Source organism: Monodelphis domestica, chromosome 5, assembly GCF_027887165.1.
Source record: "Monodelphis domestica isolate mMonDom1 chromosome 5, mMonDom1.pri, whole genome shotgun sequence".
Lineage (NCBI taxonomy): Eukaryota > Metazoa > Chordata > Mammalia > Didelphimorphia > Didelphidae > Monodelphis > Monodelphis domestica.
In genome coordinates this window covers 268,008,426-268,035,759 of record NC_077231.1, presented here as the reverse complement: position 1 = coordinate 268,035,759, position 27,334 = coordinate 268,008,426, and the positions used below count along the sequence as shown (strand labels likewise).

At 37.7% G+C, this 27,334-nt stretch overlaps 1 protein-coding gene across 11 annotated transcripts in view; it reads left to right on the top strand.

The window, feature by feature from the left end:
• Positions 1–27,334, top strand: part of CACNB2 (calcium voltage-gated channel auxiliary subunit beta 2) — a 413,180-nt gene that overhangs the window by 285,640 nt on the left and 100,206 nt on the right. For 9 of the 11 annotated variants that reach the window (XM_003342091.4, XM_001368128.4, XM_001368089.4 and 6 more), the window contains one exon: positions 1,951–2,070. In XM_003342091.4, the coding sequence (XP_003342139.1) occupies positions 1,951–2,070 (120 nt within the window). Of the gene's footprint in view, positions 1–416; positions 1,014–1,950; positions 2,071–27,334 lie in introns of those variants that run through there. The other 2 variants (XM_056800140.1, XM_001368163.4) reach the window with 2 other exon arrangements.

Below are 27,334 nucleotides of genomic sequence, written 5' to 3'. Positions count from 1 at the left end.
GACGTGTCTCTTGTATCTGATTTGGGGATGACAAAAAGCAATCTAAATTTGCATTATGATGGATGAAAATCTCGTGCTCTTCCCTGCCCAGATTGTTTCAGATGACATAGTTCTTCTCTTCTCTTTCCTATGGATTTCTTCCAGCAGGAGCCCCACACTTTTGTAGCAGCTAAGGTATTCTTAAAATGCTGTAGAGCAATGGGAAGAGAGCGTTGGTTAAAGGCAAAGAGCAGGTACTGTATCTCTGCAAGTGAATTGCACTAGTGGCACAGACATGATCAAAATATGACACTCTGCCAGCGCCTTCAGATCCAAAGGACCCTTTCCAGCTGTTTACACTTGAGATGTAAAATAGCAATTTGACATAGACTACCAGTGTGATGTGAGCATCTGCGTAAAAGGCGACATATAGAGCATGCCCAGTGATGTGCTGGGCTCCCTCCCTCCCTTCCTCCCTCCCCCACCCCAATCAGATCTCTGAAGATATGGGTTGAACTTTGCACTTGCAAATGTCATGGAATACATTTTGCACTGGATTTTTAAAAGGTTCTCATGTCTTACAAGTAATTTCTTGGAGCCACCCCCACCCACCCCAAGCAGCCACATTCATCCTGGGTATGGCAAGATGCTTCAAGTTTAGCAGGAGTTGAAGCTTCTCTTCGGAATCTACTTGGAAGTGTTTGCTATTTCTCACTGTACCAGCGCACAGGCAGATTTAGGTGTGCTCTTTCTTTTTCTGGGATGGAAAACATGAGAACCTGCACGGATCAGAGTCCTTCAGAGCAGAGAGGCTGAAGGCTCAGAGAAGGAAGGAAACGAAGGGGCTTTGCAGCAGAGTATGGCCAGGGAAGGCACAGTGATTCCACAGGGCTCAGAGCACACATGCCGGGTGAGAGTCTGTGCCGGGCGCTGCAGCTGCCGACAATAACTGAGCTGTCTGGCTAATGAAGGCCACCTGGATCAGGCTTCTGAAAAGAGCCAAAGGAGGGCGGCTGAAGAATTCTGATATCTGTGTAAGAACAAATTGCTTTCTTTTGGTGCTAGCAGTCTTCTCTGGGTCTCTACTGCTGCTGCCGCCGCTACTGCCGAGGCAGAGTGAAGGCAAAAGCTCCTTTGATTGAATTAATGTGCTCGTGATGACAAGGTAGTGAGGGAGATGGCTATCGTTTATCAGATCCCCTTGTGTTGTGCCTAGTTACCAGAGCAGATTGTTGCTGCATGTAGATTTGTTTGGCTTTGGCTTGTTTGCTTTATTTATTTAGTTCTTTTTTTTTTTTTTGCAGTCGTCCTTAGGACCCCATTATTTGTAAATGCCTAACTATGATATCCAAAGGTTGAGCTGTACTGATGCCTTGTGATTTTGTCATGGGATGACTATCAGTTAAATCCAGGTAGAGGAAAGCTCTCAAATTGTCAGGAATATCAGATCGTGGTCATGATATTTACAAGAGCCTTGGTTCCCGGTGATTTTCCTTTGAAAGAGGGAGGGAAGGAAGAAGGAAGAAATCGAGGGAGAGAGAGAGAAGAAGAAAAGGGGAAGGGGGGGAGGGGAGGGGAGAGGAAGTCCCTTTCTCCTTGCTTATGCTGAATTATCTTTGTTTATGTGTCTTATTTTCGTGTAGCTATCCTTGAAACCCCTCTGTCCTTCAGCCCTGCACTGCAGCTCTCACCTGGTTTACCCCACACAGAAACTTGCTCCTGGTACCGAAAAGCTGACTAATTAGATGTCAGGATTTTACAGGAGATGTGGCCTAACTGGAACACCTGTCCTGCTCCATGATCTTCATGTTGTCACCATCATCCCAGGGGAAAAATAATTCTACAGCCTGTTTACAGTCCTAAAATAGGTCTTCCCCTCATTCTAAATGAAAAGCTAATGCTGACTTTTCTTCCCCACCCCATGCAAGGTATCTCTTTCTAATCTCTTTCAACATTGATGGTTTTTTTCAGGGTTCGGCAGACTCCTACACTAGCCGTCCATCTGATTCAGATGTCTCTCTGGAGGAAGACAGGGAAGCAGTGCGGAGAGAGGCGGAAAGACAGGCCCAGGCCCAGCTGGAAAAAGCCAAGGTGAAGCATGTTTTTGCATCGTGCCTTCTCAAGCTAGCCTCTGGTGTCCACAGTGGCCACCTGTGGATGTTTCTCAGAAAGCTCATTTGCGACCTTTGCAAATTCTGTCAGACTGTCAGGCTTGAACAGAGTCGGAAAAGCTGTTTGTTCTTTTCCCTTGCTATATCAGTGAAATTGACTTAGAGAGAGAGAGAACATTTATTGAGCACTTGCTGTGTGCCAGACTCAGTTTAAAGAACAGTGTGGCATGATGGGAGTGGAGAGGTTATTTTCTTGTTTGTTCACGTGTACTGTCCATTTATTGAGGGCACTTTGTTATATAGGAACTTTGTGTGTCTGAGAAGGAATATGGCCTTTTTCCTAAGAAAATTATTTTGCTTTATGAGTACCACAAAAAATTATCCCAGAAAACCATTTATACATTTAAAATAAGTTATTTCAAGTTATCATTTGTAAATTTCTTTGAGTTTCAATCATTTCCCTATGGGTGTTCGCAGTAGTTTTTTCTTCCAGGTTTCATTTAGCAAGGAAATATTTTGCATTAAAAAGTACTAGAATTTGAACTAGAATTGACTGAGAGAAATAGTCGTTGTGAATTTGGGATTGTGTGGGTAAGACAATAATGGACATTTGCACACTACAATTCCTTATACTAGTTAGTGACTGCTTCCATTCATTTGATTCCTCTCACCTCTATCACCTTAAAAAAAAAAAGGAGGGGGATGGAGAGAAGGGAGGAGAATATTTTTGAACTAGCTCATGCTGAGATCAAGGACTTGGTTCTCTAGAGTATGCATTTAGAGTTCTCATTTGATGAGTTGAGATGGTTCCTTTTCCTAGACAATTGGTTTGCCAGCTTATCCAACAAGTTTTAAGTTGTTTTGCTTTTTGGATGCTAGGTAACTTCTGAGTAGATATGTTTCATTGGGATTGATCACTGGTTGGTTAGGAGTTTTTATTTATTTTTTTAAGCAGTAAAGGATTTGAAAGGAAAGGGATCAAATATTGCAATCATCTTATTGAGAAATATGGGTAACATTATAGCCCTTATTGCTGAACGGACGCATCTCTCAGGAATAAGTAAATCTATGTGTGTTGCTATGGGAATCTGGCTTCTTCCCACCATTGGCTTGAATTCATGGACAGTCCTTATGTAATATTCATGACCTCTAGCACAGCTGCCATAGTAGTTTACAGAGCAACTACCAGAAGACCTTGACTTCTAAAAAGCTGTATTTTTTGTACATCAAAACAATGTTCTCACTTCAATTGGCTGAGAAGTCAACGCCAGGTCTAACACTATCTCTGACTGCTAGACAACTCATAAACAGCGGGAGTAGGAAGGTATGGTGACAGGGAATGCTGATAAAGCAAGGTGTGGCTTCGTCTTCCAAGAACTTATTAGCTATTCCCAAGTTAAAGGTTTAAAACATCCCCAGCTTTAGACTAAGTAAATAAAACATGGAGAGAAGAGTCTGATCGTCTATCTGCTCTTTGCAGTAGGCGGTGCTATTCCAATATAATTGATGCATGTAACATACATAGTCTGTATTCTTAAGTATTCTAGCTGCTTCTCTGTTTTCTACCAACTTGCAGAGAGGTGTCAGGAGAAATTATACTTCATTTAATTTCCTAGAGATAAGATTTTCCATTTGTAGATGATTTATTCATTTAATTTCCACATATTAAAATGAACAAAACACCATCTTAGATTCACATCACATTACTTAACAAAACAGTATCACATAGATCTGGTCTCCAAATCTGGAGCTGTCTCATCGGAATTTCTTGTCTCTTCTGTGACTCCATTTGCACTCAGAAACAAGTGACGCAGCTGCTTTTGACTTTTTAATTTTTATTCTTTGGAATGCATGGTTGGTAAAAGTGTTGATCCTAAAAGGAGTCATTAGAATTCTGTTTGCCATGCAGACAAGAAGGAAAAAAAGCTGTATGGATAATTGTGAGGAAGAGGAAAATTGAAGAGAATTTAGAGCAAACAGAATGCCACTAAAAAAACTGTTGTTGCTAATGTCTAATGGAAATAGATTAAGTGCATCCACTTCATTTCCCAAAACTAGGTCAGTATCTTAAACCTTAGGATCACAATGGTGAGTTGCATCAGAATAGATCATAATCAGGATTTGGTCTCCAAAAACGATCATTTTAGGTCCCAGAGTCACTTAATTTTTAAATGACACACACACACAAGTTTCTGAGTACAAATAGTCACAGAAAAGGCAAGTACTATTATGAGAAAACTACAAGTTTGCAAAACTAATTTGGAAGCAAATTTGGAAACCAAAGTATCTATGTGATACTTTTTCATTAACATATATATTATGTATTTTATGTGTTTGTATATAGATGTACATACATATATATTTTAATAACAGATATTTCCTTAAGGAAGGAAAGCAAAGTTGTGTGTGTGTGTTTTTAAATGGGGAGTTATCTAGTCTGTCTTTTTATCTCCTCCTATGCCAATATATCATCATGACTTATTGAGAGTACTTGATACATAGTAGATACTTAAAAAAAAGATTGATTGATTTTGACAGAAAAACAGTTTAGATATTTAAATATTGGAGTCCCACTCATCCTAAGTGGTCCAGCTCTTCTAAACTGTAAGATTCCTTTGACTTTCCAGATTTTTTTATAGTGAGCATATCTAGAAAGTCAATGGAAGACCAGGAACAGATTTTAACCATCCTTAAAGGTCTTAGTGAGTGTATAAATAGGCTACATTGTAAATCTTAATTCTCTTCACAGTATTTCTAGGAATGAAAGTAAATAGCAAGTTAACATTGTTATCATTAAGGGCATGGAAGGACTCAACATAAAACTGTCCCCGGGGGCAAGGTCTATTTGTTGTTATCTGCTTCAGAAATGCTAAAAGCTAGGAACTTGACCATAGCATTATGTATTACATAATTGTGGTTCTGGAGAAGACTTTTGTGAGTCCTTTGGAGATCAAAGAAGTCAATCCTTAAAGAAATTAATTCAGAGTATTCACTGGATGATCAAATATTGAAGCTGAAGCTTAAATACTTTGACCACATAATGAGAAAACAGGCTCACTGGGATGTCCTGATGTCAGGGAAGATTGAAGGCAAAGGGGGATAGCAAAGGATGAGAGGATAGATAGTGTCATGGAAACAATGAATGTGAACTTGGACAGACTTTAAGAGAGTGGAGTATAGAAGACCTGGCATGGTATGGTCCAATGGGGCCACAAAGAATCTGATCCAATTGGATAACAGCAAATACGTTATATAAATGTGAGTTATTACTTATGCTGGCTAATATGTCTATACCTAGAGCAATGCCTTTCACATACTGGGTACTTCATCAATTAACAAACATTTAAGTGCCTACTATGTGTCATTCCTTGTGTAGGATGCTAGGGATAAAAATGTTAAAATGCCACAGAACCTATTTACAAGGGGCATATATTCTGCTGGGATAGTTAACATCTGAATTTTCATATCAAGAAAATCTTAGCATATTGATATGTACCCTTCAGATATCCTGCTTTTGAAAACATGTAAGTTAAAAATGGCCCAACAAAAATAACCCTAAATCAATGTTGGCTTTAATGCTACCTTTCAATTTGCTTATTTTGTAAAGTTCATATTGCAATGGGAAATATGCACAATTCTCCTTCTGGATATTTGACTACTACCAAAGTTCAAAATATTTAGATTGAAAAAAAAAGATTGTGAATAAATATTACTGACTCTCCTGCTGCCTGGGTCTATTTTTTTCCCTCTGCCTTATTATAAGGACCTAGTAATTGACAAATACAGAATTTCAAAGTGTCCAAGAACTCCTTGTACTGGCGCTATCACTCTATATAAATTCTAAATGACATAATTTGAAAACATTAGCTAAAGACATACTTTTCTCTGCTTTCATAAGGCTATAAATTAGTTATAAGCAGTTAATCAACTGCCTTTATTTAATTTAGTAACTGCTGAATGGCCTGTGGAAGTACACACTTTTGGGATCTAGCTTTCTGATCCCTCCTTATCTTTTCTGTCAATAATGCTATTTACTTGTTTGAGTATATAAACCCCTTCTCCTTTAGTTTCATATCTTTACCTTACTTCTTTTCCTTCCCTTCTATCTGTGAAGACGTGGTCCTTCTCTTTTGCACTATGTTTCTTTCCACTTGTATTCTTGATCTCCTCCCCTCCTGTTCTTCCTAGAACTTCCTTCCATTATCTCCTATTTTCTTGCATTTCAAATTTTTATCTACTCATTCCTTACCTTCCATTACCATTTTATGTTTATTCTCCCTTTCACTGCCAAACTTTTCCAACATGTGGTCTACACTCAATGAATCAATTTCTTCTCATCCCACTCTCTTTTCAATCTGGCTTTCATCCCAACTGCTCTACAGAAACTGCTTCCTCAAAAATCACTAGTGATTTTTTATTTCTTAATCACTAACTCTCTGGCCTTTCCACAGTCCTCATCTTCCTTGATTCCATAAGATCCCATTTCCATTATGCTTCTGCTGCCTCTCTAACAGCTTCTTCTTTGGGTTTCTTCAGTTTTTCGCCATCCTTCTAAATCTTAACCTCACTATTTCATAAGGCTTTAGCTGTAGAACTTCTTCTAATATCTCTCTATATCCTCTCTATTGTTGATGTCATTCATTACTTCCCAATTATCAGCTCTATACAGACCATTCACAAGTATCCATCTCTATATCTGATCACTTTTCCAAAACTCCAGAGTGGTGGTACTGTTTACCTGATACTTCTATCTGGCCATCCAATCGCTCCCCCCAGTCGCAACATAGCTAAAACCAAACGCAATCTTTAAGTAAATCCTGACTTCTCCATCTCTGAAACTAGTGCTCCTCAGAAATCAGAGTCATCTTTGACTCATTGCTCTCCTTCCTCCCACACATTTTCCATTTCCAAGTCCTAAAAATTCAGCTTCCTCAACAGCTCTCCCATCTGTTCTCTTCTTACTACCACGATGCTAGTTCAGGCCCTCATAGCCTCGGACAGAAAAACTACCACAACATTTAATCCTACACTTTGCTGTCAGATTTCTGTCTGGGATGTAAATCAATGATGATATACCACTTTATAGATTCCCTTAGAAGATCCCTATTGCCTAAGTATTGTAAAATGCACCTTAGCTTTGTTTTCAACTCCACAATCTGTGACTCTTTCCCATTTTTGAAACTTTATTTAATACTACTCTGCCTCTGTCTTTTTGTATATTTTAATTCCATCCCTCCTTCTCTACCTACTGATATTCTATCCACCTTTCTAGGTATAACTCAAATTAACACTCTCATAGTCCCTCCAGTTGAATTTCTTTTTCTTATAGCACTTCATATTATTCTCATGCAATTAAAGTTTCATTAAACATATCTCTACTATTTTACAAGTGCCTCAAAATTAGGCACTCTCATTATTTTTTGTATGTTCTCCAGTCCTTGTTTCAATGTTCTATACTTAAAAGAGATGTATTGTTTGTTTTTAGTTGATTTAATGGCACCACCAATTACCAACTCTATACAGACCATTCACAAATATTCATCTCTCTCTGATCACTTTCCCAAAACTCTAGAATGGCGGCTCTGTTTACCTACTACTTCCATCTGGCCAGGCAACCCATTCCCCAGTCTCAACATACCTAAAATCAAGCTCATAATATATACTCCATCCATCTTTTCTGATCCAAATCGATTGCCACAATGCTAAAGACCCTCATAAGCTCATACCTGAATTATTAGAGATAATAATTACTGGCATTTATAGAGTACTTTATTGTTTGCAAAGTTATATCATTTGATTCTTGTAACAACCCTGTGAGGTCTTCTAAATGATTTCCTTACTTGAATCAATCCTACACACTGCTGCCAAATTGATCTTCCTAAAATACCGCCTGGCATACAACACCTTCCTACTCAAAATCCTTCAATGCCTCCTCAGTGCCTACATGATAAAGCCCCAACTCCTTACCTTGGCCTTCAAAGTCCTTTATAATCCAACCTTTTCCAATGGGGACCATATTATATAGATCGATATTATAGAGAGAGCTATTTTATGTGTCGATCTAGAACCTAACCTTACCCATTCCAACAAAACTATTCTACTTGTCACTCTGCAGATGCACAATGTTCTATGCTGCTGTCCCTATATTTGCTTGCTCTGCCCCTCCCCATTCTGGAATTTGCCACTCATTCTACCTCCTAGCCTACCTCATTTGGGAGTCATACTTCAACTACCTTCAATAAAAGCCCTAGAAGTCTGAGGACTTAGCTCCTAGTCCTGGCACTGGCACTTACTTACTGTGGGATCTTAGACAAATTATCAAAGTTCTCTGAGTCTTTGGTTTGTATGCGAAACATAAAAATAACACTGGCTGGCCCACCTATTTTACAGAGTTGGTCTAAGGATTGAGAGGAATAATAAGTGAAAATTCTTTCAGAACTATCAATTCTGTACAATTAATTATAACATCATGATTGTATCTTTTTACTTTTCTAAAAACTGACTTTTTAAGGATCTTGAGAGCAGGGACTTTGTTTTCCAAATCTAGGTATCCTACTGCCTGGCACAAGAAAAAATGCCTCATGTGCAACTAATGCTTAGTGGTTGTTGTGCTTTGTACTCAAAAGCACCAAAATGATATTATTATGTCAGAGTCAATGTACAATGTGGCTAACTGTGGCTGATCAAGCAATATGAACTTAGAAGTGTCTTCCATAAGTCAGGCACAAATAACTTCATGAACATTTGGGCTGGAGATATCTTAAAAGAAAAAAAGAAAAAAGCTCTTGCCTTCCATCTTAGAATCAATATTATGTATTGGTTCCAAGACAGTAGAGTGGTAAAGGCTAGGCAATGGGAATTAAGTAACTTGCCCAGGGTCACACAGCTGGGAAGTGTCTGAGGCTAGATTTGAAGTTGTACCAGATACTAGAATTCTACCTCTTGTGGTAGGATCAGGACATATCTCTATTCCAATCCTAGTTATTTGTGAGATAACAAGGAATTATTAAGATTTTATTCTGAATTTGAGTGATATATTTTTATACTTAATGAATTTTATCTTAGTTTTTCCATACCTTTCCTGCTTGATCTTCTTTTGCTCTAAAAGGAAGAGATAACTTTCTTTTGATTATTACTTTTTTAAAATTGGGGTTTTGGGGGGGTTTTTATGAGTCAACATTGAAAAACATAAATAAAGGAGAAGTAAATAGGTGACAAATTTCTTTTAAATTGGCCACCTTAGTTATTCATAAAAGTTGAAAAAACCCTCCAGAGAGAGAGAGAGAAAGAGAGAGACAGGCAGACAGACAGACAGAGATCCATCTCTAGGCCTGATTCTCAATCCACTGGGCCACCCAACACCTCCTGGAGATATCTTTAAATATGAGCATCTCAGACTTCTTTTGATCTACTACAGTTAATGCCCAATAATATTTAATTATTCTATTAGAGATCTGGCCTCAAAGTCAGGAAGATGTAGGGTCAAATCCTGTTTCTGGAGCAGATAGGTCATGTGATCCTCAGGGAATCACTTTTTCTCTCAGTGCCACAGATAATTCCCTAAAACAAAATCTCGGTGCATATGCACATCAGATTGGAAGAGGGAGCTTCCTCACCAAAGGATACCCACAGAGATGAAATTATAGGCTTGTATGGGGAAAAAAATGATAGTGATTGTCCTTAAATACCTACATTCCTGCTTTTGCTAACCCTGACTAGATTCTTTGGTTTTTTGTGTTCAGAATTCAAAGGACAAAAGTGGTTTTAAACTTTTTGAATGGACGTTATGAATTTCAATTGAGATTCATCTCAATTTCTATATACTTTGCTACAGTATAACTAAATTTTAAGCTCCCAGAGGGCAAACATTCCATCTTTATTTCCCACAATGCCTACCACAACAACATATGCGTAATGGGAATTCAGTATTTACCATGGATGTTATGGGAATGTCTAAGCAAAGCACATTGCACAAGATTTGAAACTAAATCTCTTTAGGAGGAGACAGCCAGGTGGCTCAGTAGATTAAGGGGCAGACTTAGAAATGGAAAGTCGTGGGATCAAAAGTGGCCTCAGATACTTCCTAGTTGTATGTGACCCTGGGCAAATAATTTAACCTCCATTGCCTAATCCTTACAAGTCTTCTGCCTTGGAACCAATACACAAGACTGATTCTAAGACATTTGGTAAGGGTTATTTAAAAATACATAATTAAATTGATATAGAAGAGCCAATGTTGGTACATTGGGTGTTATATTAGGTCCCACTTAACAACTTTTGATATCCAATTTTCTGGGTACTTTAGAAACATAAATGGAATAGTTAAGGGGCCATTTTGTTTCTTACAGCTCAAGTTCATTTTTTTCTTTTTCCTTGGATAACTGTGAACTGAGGCTGTGGTGATACAGCTGCAAAGACAGTGAAAAACATGTGATCTCTCACTTCCTCCTCCCCTAGCAGTTACAGCTATGGACAGGCCGGAACAATAAGCAGTTGAAAGGTCTTCTGGCCTTGTGAAAAACCAAAAGATTCTGAATGAATCTTGTACTTTGCATTTACCTAAACATACAAGTTCTTAGAAAATGCAGCTTAAAGAAGAGGGGTGCCGAGGGAATAACACACACCATCACTCTCTTTCTGTACTGGATAAGATTAAAGGTCCTTTTTCAGCCAGACAGGCTGATCAGCTCCTCAGAGGCTAACGGCAGGACCAGCTGGCCAAAAAATCCAATCCAAGTTCCAACAGACTGTTAAGTGATTGGGGTGAGAGCCTCCCTTAAGACACAAGAGCCAGTTCTCAAGGGCAATAGCATGTTGGTGGCAGGAGTATAAAAAGAATACTTGATGAGGGGCTCCTGGGATCTGTCTGTAACAGAAGCAGATCCTTTCATCCATGGCAACCCAATACTCCACTAGTCATAGGGAATTGATGAAGAGAAAGACAGTAAAAGTCCAGGCAAATTTTATTTTCCTTAATAATGAATAAATTGTAGAATAATGCATTGTAAAAATAAATTCCATATAATTCTTGAAAACAGATTTTAAAACAGAGGATAAAAAGGAATATTTTTTCCACTTGAGGCTTCTAGTACATAATCTATGATTTTGTTAACTCTGTTGAATATAATTTCAATTCTTGATAGATGGGATTCTGAAGCTCTTTTGCATCATCATCTTTTGCTTCAACAACTCATTATAGTATAAAAGTAGCCCTTCTTTTCTTATTTCCTTCATTCTTCCCTCACATCATACCATCAGCATCTGAGATTTCTCAATGTTTATAGTTGGTAAATATTGAAAAGGAAGAAATCCCAAAGAGTCAAACTCATGCTCAATGCCAGAAAAAAATTTCGTAACAATAAGAGCTGTCCAAAAGTAGAAGGGTTTTCTCAAAGAGGTGACAGCTCCCTATTCTTGGAAGTCTCTAAGCAAAGGCTGAGCAACCACTGGTCTGGTGTGTTAGGGTGAGGATTTCTTTTGGATATGCATTGGACTAAGTAAGAGGTTGGCTAAGGCCAAATTCAGCCTGTCTTCTTGTAGTGTATGGTCTACAAGCTAAGAATGATTTTTACTTTTTTTTTAAACTCTTACCTTCCATCTTGCAATCAATACTGAGTATTTTCTCCAAGGCCAATGGAGTGGTAAGGACTAGGCAATGGGAATTAAATGATTTAGTGCCCAGGATCATACACCTAACTGAACTAACTAGCTGCCCCCTGGTTTTACATTTTTAATATTTTAAATCATTCTTAGCCCCTGAACCATAGGAAAAAAAATAGGTGGCAGGCCAGATGTGACTGGGGGCTACATTTTACTGACCACAGTAGTTTTCTGGATTCAGCAATCTCTAATGTCTCCATCTCTACATTGATCATCCATATTCAACCATCTCTACACTGATATTGGAGGTATTCTCTATGAAAGATTTTTCCAAGGATATGGGTGCAAATGGCACAGGAAAAGGAAAAATATACATGTTTTATATTTATCTTATTATCAAAACAAATGACTAATCCAACTTTTCAAAAAAGACCTAAAACTATCTTGAACTTTAGACTTTCAAAAAATTTTAGCCTAAAATATCTGTTAAAAGTGAAGCTAAAATCAATGAGAAAATGTATATCCCAAATTCATCATCTAATGTACATGAGCCAGAGAGAACACATCAATAAGAATAACTTCATTTTTTTGGAGAACATTAGTGTATCCTTTCTCCTTAACAAAAGTGTAGCAGTTAAAGTGAGAACCCTGATCTTGAAATATGCCTTCATATTTCTCTCTCTCTCTCTCTCTCTCTCTCTCTCTCTCTCTCTCTCTCTCTCTCTCTCTCTCTCTCTCTCTCTCTCTCTCTCTCTCTCTCATAAAGATTATTTCATCTGTCCCTTTGTACACAAAAAAATTTTGCATTCAGTTCCACATTTGTACCTCATACATATTGAATGCATATAAGAGGATATATAAAGGTTGTTAAATTTGCTCTTCCCATATATTCATACTAATGAATATTAGTATGTCAGCAAAGCTGACAATTTTCAAAATGAGGACTGAAAACTCAGGTAACAGGATCATTAAATAATAGATTTTTTTTTCCTCTTAGAACTGTTTTGACTCAAAGGTATAGCTTGAGACATATTTTTTGAACATGGCCATTTGTTCTACTATGCATATTTTTACAAAGGTTTTGTTTTTCTTTCTTTTTCAACTGAAGGGAGAGGAATAGGAAGGAAAGAGGTTGATTTTCCTTCATTGAAAAATTAAAATTGTTAAAATTTTTAAAAAGGCACTGCCTCAAGAAAGTATTTCTGATTCACATGGGACAATAATGCAAATTTCCTTGAACAATTGTAACAAAAAATTTCTTTCTCCATGACCTCCTAATTATCAAATTTAAGTGGGGTATTAAACAGGGAGACATGCTCATTAAAAGTGTTTACTATGGAGAACGTCTGGGGCAGAGTACAAATAAGAGAGATTTTATATAAATGATGAGGTCCCCTAAATGCTCCCTTTTGCCAATGACATTGTGCTAATTGTGTCAAGCCTCAGAACATCACAGAGCCTCCCAAATTAGATCTATAATCACTCAAAAGAACTTGGCTTAATTATAGACACAGGAAAAAGCAATTGGATGAGGAACATGTATTTTTCAGACTCTGATATGCTGTTAGATAGACTGGTCTATAATACATCTATCTTGGATGGACACCATGAATAGAAAATGAACTGGTCCCCAACTTGATTAACAGAGCAGGAAATATTGCATTTGAAAAACTGTTTAATGATTTTAATGACCAGAAGGATTTTTCTGAGCCAAAGACCCATGTTGTCAGGCATGATAGCATACGCTTGTAATTTCAGCTACTAGGGAAGCCGAGGCTGCTAGATCTCTTGAATTCAGGAGTTTCCAGCTGCAATGGGCTATGCTGACTGGATGTCTGTAATAATAAGTTTGGCATTAAAATTATTATTACTCAGGACCAGGATAAGGAAAGGAGATATGTTGATCACATCAGAGGCAGAATATCTGGTCAAAGCTCCTAGGCCAATCAGTGAGATAGGACCAAGGAAGTAGCCTCTCTTCTTCTACCCTGGATGAGATAAGGACACCTAGTTCTTTAAAAAAATAAAAACAAAATAGAAGTCAATTCTTTTCTAATGGAATTATGTGTGTGTGTGACTACATGTTATAGAATATCTCATTTTCCCTAAACATTTAATGTTACAAATCACCCAAAGGGCCATGGCAGATTTAAGTAGGTTGCATATTGCCAGTGACCAGTTGTGCTATCATCAGAGTGATCTATGGCCAGAAAAGAAGTGCTTCGTTGTATGGACTGTGGATAATCCTATAGGACTTTCAGCCTATAGATTTCATTGGTCTCCACCCAATGTCAAGACATTCAATGGAAAGCTGCCGGCAGATTTGATGGATATGGGCAAGAGTTATAAGGGGCAAGGGGATGCAAACCGATTGTGATCTGCATCACTGGAGGGCCTTGGGTACCTATATCTAAGAGCAGTGACTCTGAAGTCAGAGGACCGTGGTTCAAAGTCCACCTGTGATATTTTGCATTCCTGTGACCTTAAGCAAATTGATGACCTCATTGAACAACTCAGTTTCCTAATCTGTAAAGGGATTGAACTAGATAGCCTCTGAGGTCCCTTTCAGGTCAAATTCTCTGAACCTATTACATTACAAATCCAGGGAATTATTAAAGAATTAATGATAGACAAAATGATTCAATTCAGTTGAATGTTATAATCTCGGCAATACACATTTTCCATCTACTTTGGGTTTTTTTCAATAACAATAACTGAAGTTTTCATTTGGATAATTACTAAGAATTCTTTACACTTTGAAGATTAACTCCAATTAATACTTGTTCTATGAATAGAAGCATTCGGAGAACATTAAAATATTAAGAAAACTTTCTATTTGGACTCTACATAAGACATCTTCCAGGGTAATAATTATGAATAAGCATTTATGTAGCATTTCAAGGTTTACAAAGTGCTTTCCTCACAACAGCCCTAGGAGAAGGTTGCTTCTATTATTTCCATTTTACAGATAAGGAAATGGAGGCAGAAAGTGAATTAGTGGTTTTTCTGGGATCACACAGCATATGAGCATAAGAGGTTGGATTTGAACCCTAGCCTTCATATCTCAAATCCCATCATTCTATCCATTATGCTATCTAGCTGCCTAGCAGGTCCTAGTGAACCATCAAATGAACATATGACTCCTGTTTATGCCTTGCTTGATATTAACATTCAAGGATATTAAGCAAAGTTCTCTCCATTGTTCTATCAGTGATTTCAGCATATAAATGGGATAATAATATTATACATTTAGATGATAGTATAGATTAGAGGTTAGATCATAGTATTAGAGATTATAGATGGAAGGGGTCCTAGGGATTATTATATTCAACACTCTTATTTTACATATAAGAAACCTGAGGCCCAGAGAGATTATGATCTACTAAGGGGCATGAAGCTTGTTTGAGGAGAGCTTGTAAAGTGGCATTTTGTTCTGCTACATCAAATACTAATATTAAACGAAAAAAACCAGATGTAGTAGTAACTTATGTACACCTCTGTCCACTATGTGACCAGGTCACTTAACCTCTCAGCCTTAGTTTCTTCATCTGTAAAATGGAGATAATAATAGCACCTCTCTCACTGAGTTATATTGAGGACCAAAGGAGATATCATTCATGAAATATCTGACAAACTTTAAAGCTCTTTATAAATACAGTTATTGTGACTTGATCTGCTATAGAAAAAGGTCTTCACTTCGGGAGGATAGGGCTATGAGCCATTTTCCCACATAACTGCAACTTTCTTTGTTTTCTAGATTGTTTATAACAAGGCTCTCAATGTGGGCAATCCCGTTCCTTCGACAGCTCATTAATCCTTTGGTCACTAGACGAAGATTGCACATTGAGAGTACGGACCATTAAATTAATGTTGATAGATTGTCTAATAAGTAATTCATAGCACCCTTTTCTGCTTCTCTGGCACTGACACTGGAGGAACAAAAGAGGGTAAAAACATCCAGGGGATATTTTCTATTTCTGCCCTCCTGGTTCACTCTGACCAAAATATTCTTCACTTCTTGACCACTCTAATAACTATGAGCCTCTTTGCCCTTAGGAACCTCCTCATCGCAGAGAGTTTCCTTTAGTAGACAAAGCTTTAAAATATTTTTTTTTTAAAATTAAGCCTATCTGGATTGGTGCTTACTAATTTAGCCTACAGAAACCCAGGGTTGGCAGCTAAACAGTACAGTAGATGGAGCACCAGGCCTGTAGTTAGGAAGATCTGAATTCAAATCCAGCCTCAGACACTTCACTAGCTTTATTACCAGGGGCAAATTAAACTGGCTTGCCTCAATTTCTGCATCTATAAACTGAGCTGGAGAAGGAAATGGCAACCCACTCCAGTATCTTTGCCAAGAAAACCCCAATTGGGGTCAAGAAGAGTCAGACATGACTGAAATGCCTGAACAACAAAAATAGCACCACCCAGAGTTACCTTCTAGTCATCCACTATGAGGCATCAGGATAAGACTAATTTAGATTGAGTTTATGTAGGATTAGGAAGAAAATCCAAGATGAAATTTAATTAAACTTTACAAAGTGGAAAGAAGAGGTTTTAGGGAGGGTGAAGCTAATCAATGCATATTTTAAAAGTCAGAATAGTTAAAAAAGTGCTTTCTTGGAGCAACTAGGTGTTCAATGGCTAGAGAATGAGGTTTGGAGACAGGAGTTGTTGTAAACACCTGAGTATTTGAAGAGCATTAAATTTCATCAGTGATGGTGATCAGTATGAGAAGAATAAGCTTCAATCATAGTCCTGAAAAATCTGATAGCTATTTAGAAGAGCCTTCCCAAGATGAGAATGGTCAAATGCTCCCAGAAAACTCAGAGCCATTGGTCAATAGTGATTTTGAAGAAAATGATAAGTGAGTCAGACCTGGAGACAGGAGGACCTGGGTACAAATCCACTTTCAGACACTTACTAGCTGTGTCACCCTGGGCAAGTCACTTAACCCTGTTTGCCTCAGTTTTTTAATCTGTAAAATGAGCTGAAAAAGAAAATGGCAAACTGCTCCAGTATCTCCAAAAATGCTCCAGTAACAAATGGGGTCCCAGAGATCAAATACAATTGAAATGACCAAACACAAACTAGTTCTATTATCCTATGAACAAAAATTATCAGTACTGGTGACTGAGTGAAGAGATATTTAAACACTCATTGTTTTAAAAAAATGCTTTCAAAAATAAAAACATATAATATAAAATTATATATTATATAATATATAACTATATATGTGTATAGGTATGTGTGTGTGTGGGAGAGAGAGAGAGAGAGAGATACAGATGGATGGACAGACACACACTAGTTGCCATGGCTATATTTGACCTGTGGAATACCTTCCTTAGTCCCTCAGGGATTAGGACAGATTGAGGCCAGGATATTGGACAGTATGTGCCTTTGAGTCATCAAGAGTCGGCAGGCTGATCTTTTGTGTGCTTCTTGCTCCATTTCCAGGTCACTGGAATAATAAGGTCACTATTCTTGATTGTTTTTGAATGAAATAGTTATTGGACTAATTATAACCCTTCATGAGACACATTCAGATCTTGTACATGAAGAAAATTCGAGTTACAGCACTCTTGTCTTACTAGATATTCCAGCTACAAAGATGGTGTAGATTTTAAAAATTAATATCCAATACTCCGAGTATTATATTTAAAAGATTTATTTATAATACCTTAAAGCAAAAGGAAAAATAAAAAATGGCTAGAGAAACAGAGAGAGCTCACCAGCCTCACACATGGAAAAAAAAGAGAAGAATGAGAACTAGGAGTCACCAAAACTTCTATACAAACATAACAAATGCAAACATGAATGAAAGGAAAAGGATTCTTGGGACAAGAATTCTGGGAGATGGAGTCCAAATCTTTCTAATTATATAATGATTCCAAGTATATTTACTCAGAATTGAAATAGACGACAAGTTAGACTGTGAAGCCAATGAAAAGTTATAGAATCAACACAATGTAAAGATCATAGAGATCATCTAGTCTAACCCAACCTTATTATGGAGGAAGGAGCTGAATTTGAAAGAGATTGGGTACTTTCCTCAAGGTCATATAGATAGTGACAGGAACTAGAACTCAGAGCTTCTGGAATTTTTGTACTATGCCCATTCCACCACTCAGAAGAGGCAAATGAACGTAGTTAAGACATGACAATATTTGGCAACATTTATACCCCCCACCAAATTAGCGGTATCATCTTGGAAATCCATTCCCTCCCTTGTCTATAGCCTCTGCCTCCCAACCTGGCTCTATCACACAATGGATAGAGTACTGAGCCAGAAGGTAAGAAATTGTTGAAATCCAGCCTCAGACACTTACTCGGGCCATGACCTGGTGTCTGGCATATGCTACTCAATCAGGTTTGTTAGATTAGATTAGATTATTCTGTTTATAGAGTGAGAAGTTTCATGATAGGGTCAGTATGATCCTAGACAAGTCACTTAGATTTGCTCTCCCTCAGTTTCCTCACCTGTAAAATAAGGATAATAATAGCACCTATCTCAAAGGGTTGTTGTAAGGTTTGAATGAGTTTGTATTGGTAAACTACCTAGCACCATGCCTTGTACATAGTAAGAGCTTAATAAATACTTATTCCTTTCCCTTCCCTTGCATTAGGTATCAGTTCAGAAAAACTTGTGAAGTTATAGGAACTGATACATAGTAAGCAAAACTAAGAAAATAATTTCTCTAATAACAAGAGCATTGTGAGGGAGGAAAATTCTGATAGACATAAGAACTCTGATCAGTACAAATGACCAATCATGATTTTAAAGTACTGATGATGAAGGATGGCTCACCTGTTGATAGAGATGGAATGTCCTCTAGGACACAATGAAGTGCACATTCCCCAACATGGCCACTTTGTGAATTTCTTCTGCTTGATTTACTCATCTGTTATAAGAGAGAGTTGAGGGGAGAGAGCTAGGAGAGAGTGAGTAGGCTGGGAAAGAAAGGGAGGGGAATAAATATTCATATAGTTCCTACTATGTGTCAGGCTCTGTGCCAAGTACTTTTCTTTTTAACAAATGTTATCTTATTTGCTACAACAATTCTGAAAGATAGGGGCTATTATTATCTCCATTTGACAGTTGAGGAAACTGAAGTGAATAGAGGTAAGTGACTTGCTCAGGTGTCTGAGGCAGGATATGGATTCATAGTCTTTCTGCCTCCGGGTCCAGCCCTCTATCATTGTGTCATCAGCTGCCTTGGTATTAACGTTTGTAGTAATGATTCAAAAAAGAAAAATTAAGAGCAGTGTGTTAAGGAAACTTCTTTTTAGAAAATACTGGGAATAAGGGGCAGCTAGATTGCACAGAGGATAGAGTGAGGATCTGGGTGCAAATTCAGCCTCAGATACTTCCTAGCTGTGTGACCCTAGGCAAGTCACAACCCCATAAGCCCTTAACATCTTCTGCCTTGATTAGTAAGTCAGAAGGTAAGGGTTTTTTTTTTAATAAAATTAAATCAAATACTGAGAATAGTATGAAGTTCAGAATGCAACACAGAGAAACAGGGAAGGGTTGGTACTAGTGTTTAATTTGATATAGTCTTTTAAAAATCAAGTTTTAAAAAAAGAGACTCCTACATAATATATATATATATAAAACATATGTGTATATATGTATATATACACACATAATCTTTTCTTCTGTTCCTACTTATATGTGAAAACGTTTGTGTTGATTTTAACTCTTCAGTAAATAAGTTTTTAAGCTATATATGTATTTATGTTTTAAATCTAGTGGTCATCTTTTTCAGAACTTGAAAAGAATGTTTTAAAGTCTTAAAATCTTAATAGATGTTTTGGCATAAAAAGGATAATTACAGAGAAAAACATAAGAGAGGTAATAATAAGATAATATAGTTTGTATTAGTATGGCATTTCTCCCTGGAATGTAAAATAGCATTACTTTGTAGTTTAAAGGCAGTAGGGATCAGCCAACCATTGCTACCTCTAGCCAAAGGAAACTGTCAATTCAAGTTAAAGGAACTGGACTTAAGAATTTTTTAATGTTTATTTTTCCCAGTTGGTTTAGCCTTTGAACCAGTCTGGTTTCTTTCCCTCTGGAAAAAATATATGTTACAAGCAGGACTTGAACGTTTTCCTCTACATCATCTTAAGGTCACTGGCAGGACAGACTTTAAGAGAACAGGGAAGGAAGCATGCTGGTCTCGTCAGAAATAACTGCATGGCTCTATTGTGTGACTCTGAGTTTGAGAATTGTTTTCCTTTTCTTGAAGATGCCTGGGAAGATTATAGCATGAATTCTTTTTAGAGATCTGGTTTGAACTTCTTATAGTGTTTAGTCTAGTAGAGGCAGTTGAGCAAATATACACTTCTCTAAATACTTTTATCTGTTATAGCTGTTAAAGGGAGTTTTATTTAAACAATTGTCATTGATTGTCAGCTTCAACAAGAGTGATAGATTTTAGGCTTTTGAACTCCCTATGTGAAAAATGGCAAAATAACACAGATCCTTTCAGGTTCAGCAAAATCTGAGCTCTGGTCCTTTTGTCGACTTGTTTGGTCCATTAGACTTGGAGGGCAGCTTTCATGTAGAGTTTAGCCTATTGTGGTGTTTTATGTTAATTTCCATAACATTTCATCTTTGTTATAACAGATTTAGTCTTTGGCCAACGCTAGTCAAACACTGCGTGGATCATTTGTGATGTCTCTTGTCTGTGCCCGATTGGGAACTACATGTACCCCAACCCATGAACCCAATCCAACATGGTAGGATGGAAAGAGCACTCTACTGGGAATCAAACAGTCTGGTCTCATCTAGCATTTGGTTTATAGCTAACTGTATATATCGATATGAGCAAATCATTTGTCCTCGCTGGACTTCAAGTCCTTTTACCTGGAGAAGGTGGGTTTTCAATTACGTACTCTGTAGGATCTCTTCCAGCTCAAACATTCTTGGCTATCTGCTCTGGGATCCAGGGTGGAGGGATGCTGGTTGCCCTTGCTCCTCTTTCTCTAATATTGCCACCTGCAGTTTCTAGTCAGTAAACATTTATTTGACAGCTATGTACAAGGCATCCCACTAAGAGCTGGACTATGAAAGGTTAAAAACAATTCCGCCCCCACCATCAGAGAGTTCATCTTGGAAAGAGACGTATTTATGAAAGTAGATAGAATGTACTTGGTGCAAAGGAGAAATCTAAACACTGGATAGTTCTAAGAAAACTGAAAGGGGGAGGGTGGAAGGTCCCATTTAACCAGAGGAATCAGAGAGACTTTTATGGAATGGGTGGCAGTGGAACTGGGCTTTGAGTGAAGGAATGAGTCTCCACAGGTGGAGATCGAGCTTTTCTGTCATGGACGGCAGCTTCTACAAATGTGTGGGAGCAGGATGAAATGGGAAAGTAGCCATAACAAAGAGTATAGGAAGGAGAATAATGTAAAATCAGATCAAAGAGGTGAGTTGAAGCTAGATTATAGAATACTGTGAGCACTAGAGCTGTTATTTGTATCCAATTGGCAGTAGGGAATCATTGAATGTTTTTGAGGAAAGTCATAACATTATATTACTTGAACATTAGACACATTACTTTGGCAGCTGTGTGAGGGAGAGACCCAAGAGAAGATGTTTTCATCTAGTCTAGGAGAAAGATAGTGCCCTAAGTGGAGCAGAAGAAATGGATATAGGAGATAGTATGAAGGCAGCATCAGTGAATTCTGATTATTATGATTAATAATAACATTTTAAAGCACTTACTATGTACCAGGGACTATAATAAGCACTTTACAATTATTACTTTATGTGATCCTCCCAAACAACCTTAGGAGGTAAGTGCTATTATTATCTCAGCTTTACAGATGAAGAAACTGAGGCAAGCAGGTATTAAGTGACTTGCCCACAGTCACACAGCTAAAATGTGTCCAAGTTATGATTAGAACATGGGTCTTCCTGACCCCAAGTCCAATACTCTGTACATTATTGTGCCCCCAGCTACCTGGCTTGGAACAAAAGTAAAATGAAGAGTCAAAGAGGATCATAATAATAGGAAGAGTTTTGAAGTTGGAGAAAGTTTTGAGGAGATGCTTAGGAGTTGGCTTGAATGTAACTGTTCTGAGGTGCCAAAAGGACAACCTGTTTCAAAATGTCCAGTGGTTTGAAATGGAGGGCTGGAGATCAGGACTGGCACTACAGATGTAGAAGAAAGGAAGGGAAGGAAAGGGCATTTATTTAGCACTTACTACGTGCCAGTCATTGTGCTAAACACTTTACAAATATTATCTCATTTGAACCTCCCAACACCTGGGGAAAGGGGAAGTGCTATTATTATCCCCATTTTACAGATGAGGATGCTGAAAAAGGCATGAGAGTAGTAAGCATATGAGACTGAATATAAATTCAGTTCTTCCAGACTCCAGGCCCAACGCTCTATTCACTGCCCCACCCAATTGTATAAAAATATTATTTCTTGATCAAATGTGATAGACTTTGCTACTTTCAGCAATACAATGATCCAGGACAATTTTGAGGGATTTATGAAAAAGGATGCTGTCCTCAGAGAAAGAACTGTTGGAGTAGAATTGTAGATAAAAGATATGATTTTTTAATTATTTATTCGGGTATATGAGTTGGGGTTTTGGTTTTATGGGATTGCTCTCTTACAAGAATGAATAATATAGAAATTGTTTTAAAAATTAAATAAACAAAAACAAAAAGATTGTTTCTCATGAATAATGTTACCCATCAATGGGGCTAGAAATGGAGTCTCACTAACCTGTTCACCTTCCTCCCATAGTCATTGATCTTATTAAAGAGTAGCACTCCTCCACAAATTAAGAACTGCCCATATAAAGCATGAGCAAAGAGGAAAAACCTCATCAAAGGCTTAGCATACTAATAGGCTGTTAAAAAAATAAAAGTAATATCCTATGAATTCATTACTAATATTTCCTTGAAGGTAAATTAGCATCAAGTGTATTATATCCAGAATTAACCAAACTTAAAAATCTTTACGAAAAACATTACTTTGCCTTTCATTTCCATTTTTTTTTTACAAAAACCCTTACCTTCCATCTTAGAGTCAATACTGTGTATTGGTTCCAAGGCAGAAGAGTGGTAAGGGACTTGCCCAGGGTCACACAGCTGGGAAGTTTCTGAGGCCAGATTTGAACCTAGGACCTCCTGTCTCTAGGCCTGACTCTCAATCCACTGAGCCACCCAGCAGCCCCCTTTCATTCCCTTTTTAACTGAAAGCTGAGATCATACCACTGGCATGGATTGCATGTGGCTTATACAGTTTCCAGTTTGTGTTGGTAAACACTTCCCAAGTAGCAGGATTTCATGTACAACCATTATAGATGTGTTCATAATGCTTCTCTCCTCCTCCTCCCAGTGATGGAGAAATAAGCAGTCAACTGAAAATCCAGTTTTGTTTTGGAGGAAACTAACCCTAATCTTTTTCAAAGCTTACTTCAATTAGATTTAGGAGAGGGGCTTAGAACCTTTATTGGGTGTCCTGGATCCCTCTGGAATTCTGGTGAAACTTATGGAACCCTTCTCAGAATGTTTTTGAATACCTAAAGCGATATACTTAAGACTCTAAAGGAATTTAGCTCTGTTAAAATGAAGTTATTTTTCTTTCCCATACAAATTCATAGATGCTTGAAAATCTATCCACAGACTCTTTAGGGGTTCATGGATCCCCAGTAAAGAACTCTGCATGTAGTGTCCCTACTATTTAGCCTCTCTAGTGTTGATTTTTCTGTGTATCTTTCCTTCCTGGAGTGGGACTGTGTTTGGCAAAGGAAATAATGTAATTACCTTGGCATGCAATGCCATGATATGATATCATTTAGTACATTTTTAAACATCCCAAGGTTTCTCATTTCTGTCCTGGGAGTTATATACACCAAGAGAACCTGACTAATAATGACCTTTTAGTTCACTGCTTAAATACAGCTACTCTCAATTACTCAGACCAGTGGAGGAGAGTATTAGGATGGCTAATCAAATTCCATGAAAAATTCCACCTAGCTGGTTGGCAGAAGCCACAGTTGGGTCAAGGACTTCCAAGTAATAGCCTAACTGTCCTCAAATATGTCATTTTTATTTGCTCCTCCACTTTTGCTTATTCTATTCCCAATCCTGAAATGTCCTCCCTCTCTCTGCTCTATCCAAATTTTAGACAGACAGCCGCATTGGTCTGCCAATTATTAGTGATGTAATTTGGGGGCATCTAGGTGACAAAACAGGGTGCTGGGCCTGGAGTCAAGAAGATGATGAGTTCAAATTCAGTTTTAGACTCCTACTGGCAGAGTGACCCTGGGCAAATCACTTAACCCAGTTTGCCTCAGTTTCTTTATCTGTCAAATGAGATGGAAAAAGAAAGGGCAAACCACTCCAGGATCCTTGCTCTTGTCTTCCATCAGTGAAAGGAGTTCTTCATCCCACTAGATCCCTCAAATTAGTAAAAATCACAGGCCAAGATCAAATAATGATAACTAATTCAAGTGTTTTAAGGATGATCATTTTTTTATAGGCATTATCATCTCATTTGAAATTCACAAGCTACCGGAGAAATGTGTTACAGTTTTTATTATCTCCATTGTTAGATTTAAAATGGTTGAAGGCCTTAAACTGTAACAGTTAAAAGAGTGTTGTTGTAAACTGTAGTGAGTTAAAATGGTGGAAGATATAAATTGTGATAGATATAAGAGAGGGTGAGTAAATTTGACCACAGAAAATATGTTTCACTACAGTGTCTTGGTTTTAAATCAAATATAAGGTGGTCGCCAGGGAAATATTCCCAATTATTCAAATACCCAAGTCAACTGGGTTTATAGAGATTTTAATTAATACAAATGTGGAATTAAAGAAAAGAGAGAAAAAGAGAAAAAGGAAATAAGTATGAAGGGCCTTAAGCCAACATGGCCTAGACCTGAGTCTTAAGAGAGAGAGATCAGTCAATCAGTCTTTTAACACTCACCACAAGCTCTGTCTAAGCAGGGATTCTAGTGACACCAGGCCAGCTCCATCTCAGCTGACTTCACCAGAGAGAGTTCCAGCCAGAGTCCTCCTTAAAGAGCCTTCCAGCCAGAGACTGTTCCAAAGGGCCTCTCTCCAGAGCCTCCAGAGGGACAGAGTCCCCTCACAGGAGCTCCAGCGAGATCTCCTTAGAGATTGTCCTCCAAGAGCTTCCCTTCTCCAGAGCCTCTCTCAAGAGATTCTTCCCAAGCGATCCTCATCAGAGATCCTCCAAAAGGAATTTTTTTTTCCAAGAGAGTCTGCTTTCTTTTATATAGGGGTTTTTCTCCTATGTCACCTCCCCTAAGTCCTTACATTTACCAATCACTGTAGACGTTTTCCAAAGGACTGCCCATCTGAATTCCTGCTAAGTCAACAAATCTCTTCAGTAAATCTGAACCAGTGAAAACACAGCTGAGTCAACTAATCTCATTAAAAAAAAACTTGCCCAACCCTTTTAGGTACCTAGCATCTCATTGTATCAATTCTAAAAACAGGCCTGGCCCAAAAAACTCCTTGCCCCACCATAAGCATGGATCCAAGTACTTTCATTGTTTAGCAAGGAGTTTTCTCCCCTAAAGCAGTCTTAAGTATGGGTGGAGTAGAGGTCCTCCCATAGCAAGGAGTTTTTTCATCAAAATGGGGGATGTTCCCAGTCCAATGGGGAAATTTTTAACATTCACAAGTCTGAGAAATTTCAAGGTTTACACCATTTGATAGGTGATGAAACTATGGACAAAAATACAAAACTTGTCTGAAACTCTGTATCCCTGTGAATTGCATTATTGTTATTTCCTTGTAATAGTAGAAACATTAGGGTATAGAAACAAAGACAATATTGGAATATAAAAATATCTATTCAAAACAAGTAGTCATCCAGCCTGACTTCCTCATTCTAAGACCAACTCTAACCATTTTGCTAAACTGCCTTTTGGAATCACAACATATTGAATAGATTTTAGTTATTATTTTTTGTTTGGCATCCTTATTGGCATCTAAGTGTCATTGCTTTGAGAATCAATTATCATTCCATAGAGATGCAGTCATCTCTCAATTGTCAACACAAATTGGAGATGAGTAGTGATATGGATGATGGCAAATCATTTACATTTGTCTTTAGATTTTTTTGTACTTTAGACTTAAATACAGATGCCCCTGCAACAATATTGCAGACTTGAAGAATTCAATTTTTCCATCTGCCTCCTAGATCACATACTTGGACCTGAAAATGATCTTAGAATCTATCTTGTCTAATCCTCTCATTTTTTCAGTAGTAGAAACAAGCCCAATGAGAAATAATTAGTGAACTAGATGAGATTTGAATCCAGATCTCTGACTCCAGAGACAGTACTCTTTCCATTGAAACAAACTGGCCTACCTTACCTAGAATTCTAGCCACTGTACCACCTAGTCCCCCCCATTTGACATTAGACACCCTCCCTCCCTCCTGCCTTCTTCCCCTCCTCCTCATTCTTCTCTTCTCTATCTCTCTCTCATTTCCTTGCCTCTGGCCTTTCCTCCCTCTCTAGAGCCCCGCCTCCTCCCTTAGTGAGCTCACACCTAAGACAAAGAGGCACCTGTTTTGATTTTAAAAACCTCCTCTGGAAGTTCTTTTCAAGAGCAAACAAATGTCATTTCCATCAACAGTGATTTTAATTAAGTCTCAGACACTGACATTCCTTTGAAAACAAGATTTGGCTTAGCCAATTCAGAATTTGAATAATGAAGAATTTCACTGTAGGGTAAAAAAAAATACTCATCAATAAATTGCCATAACTGACAACTCTGTTGAGACTTTCAGCCAAAAAATGAGTGAATAGCTTAGAAGACAGAACTATTAGTCAGTCATCTAAGAGAAATCATGGATGATACCTTATGGGAAATTTTCTCCCTAGGCTCCATCTCATCTATTCTCTGCTTCCAAACCTGTGAGGTCTCTTTTCAGGAACTATGAATTAATTTTTGGAAGATAAAAAGCTCTACTTACAGACTTTGAAAAATGACAACAGATATGTCGTAATCCAAACTGTCAGATTTCTCCTAACTCCAATAATAGCTTGAATCTAAACAAAAAAAAAAAGTATTATCATGGGATTTCTAAAACTTCATGATGATATTGATATATAAAAACTCTTAAGAAGCTATGCAGCACCAAAATATTTATAGCAGCAAAGAACTGGAACCAAAATATTACAAAACATGGATTAAGGAATAGTTAAACACATTCTGATATATGAATGTAATGGGATAGTTCTCTGCCATAAAAAATGGCATGTATGAGAAATACAGAGAATCATGGAAAGATGTGCATGAACTGATGTAGAGTGAAGAAAGCACAGTCAAGAAAAGAGTATATACATAATGACTACAACAAGGGAACCAGGAAAGGATTGGTCGCCACAAATAAGAAAAAATGTTGAGGAGGGTGATAATCCCTGCTATTGCGGGAGTAAAAGACAAGTAGGTTACTTAAATTTTGAAATTCTAAACTGCAATGGGCTAAGTTGATCAGATTTCTCCAGGAAGGCCATCAGCATTATGGTGAGCCCTTACAAATAGAAAGCCAGTAGGCTGCTTAAGAAGTGGTGAAATGACCCAGATAAGAAATAAATAAATAAATAAATAAAAGATCAGTAAACCTACTTTG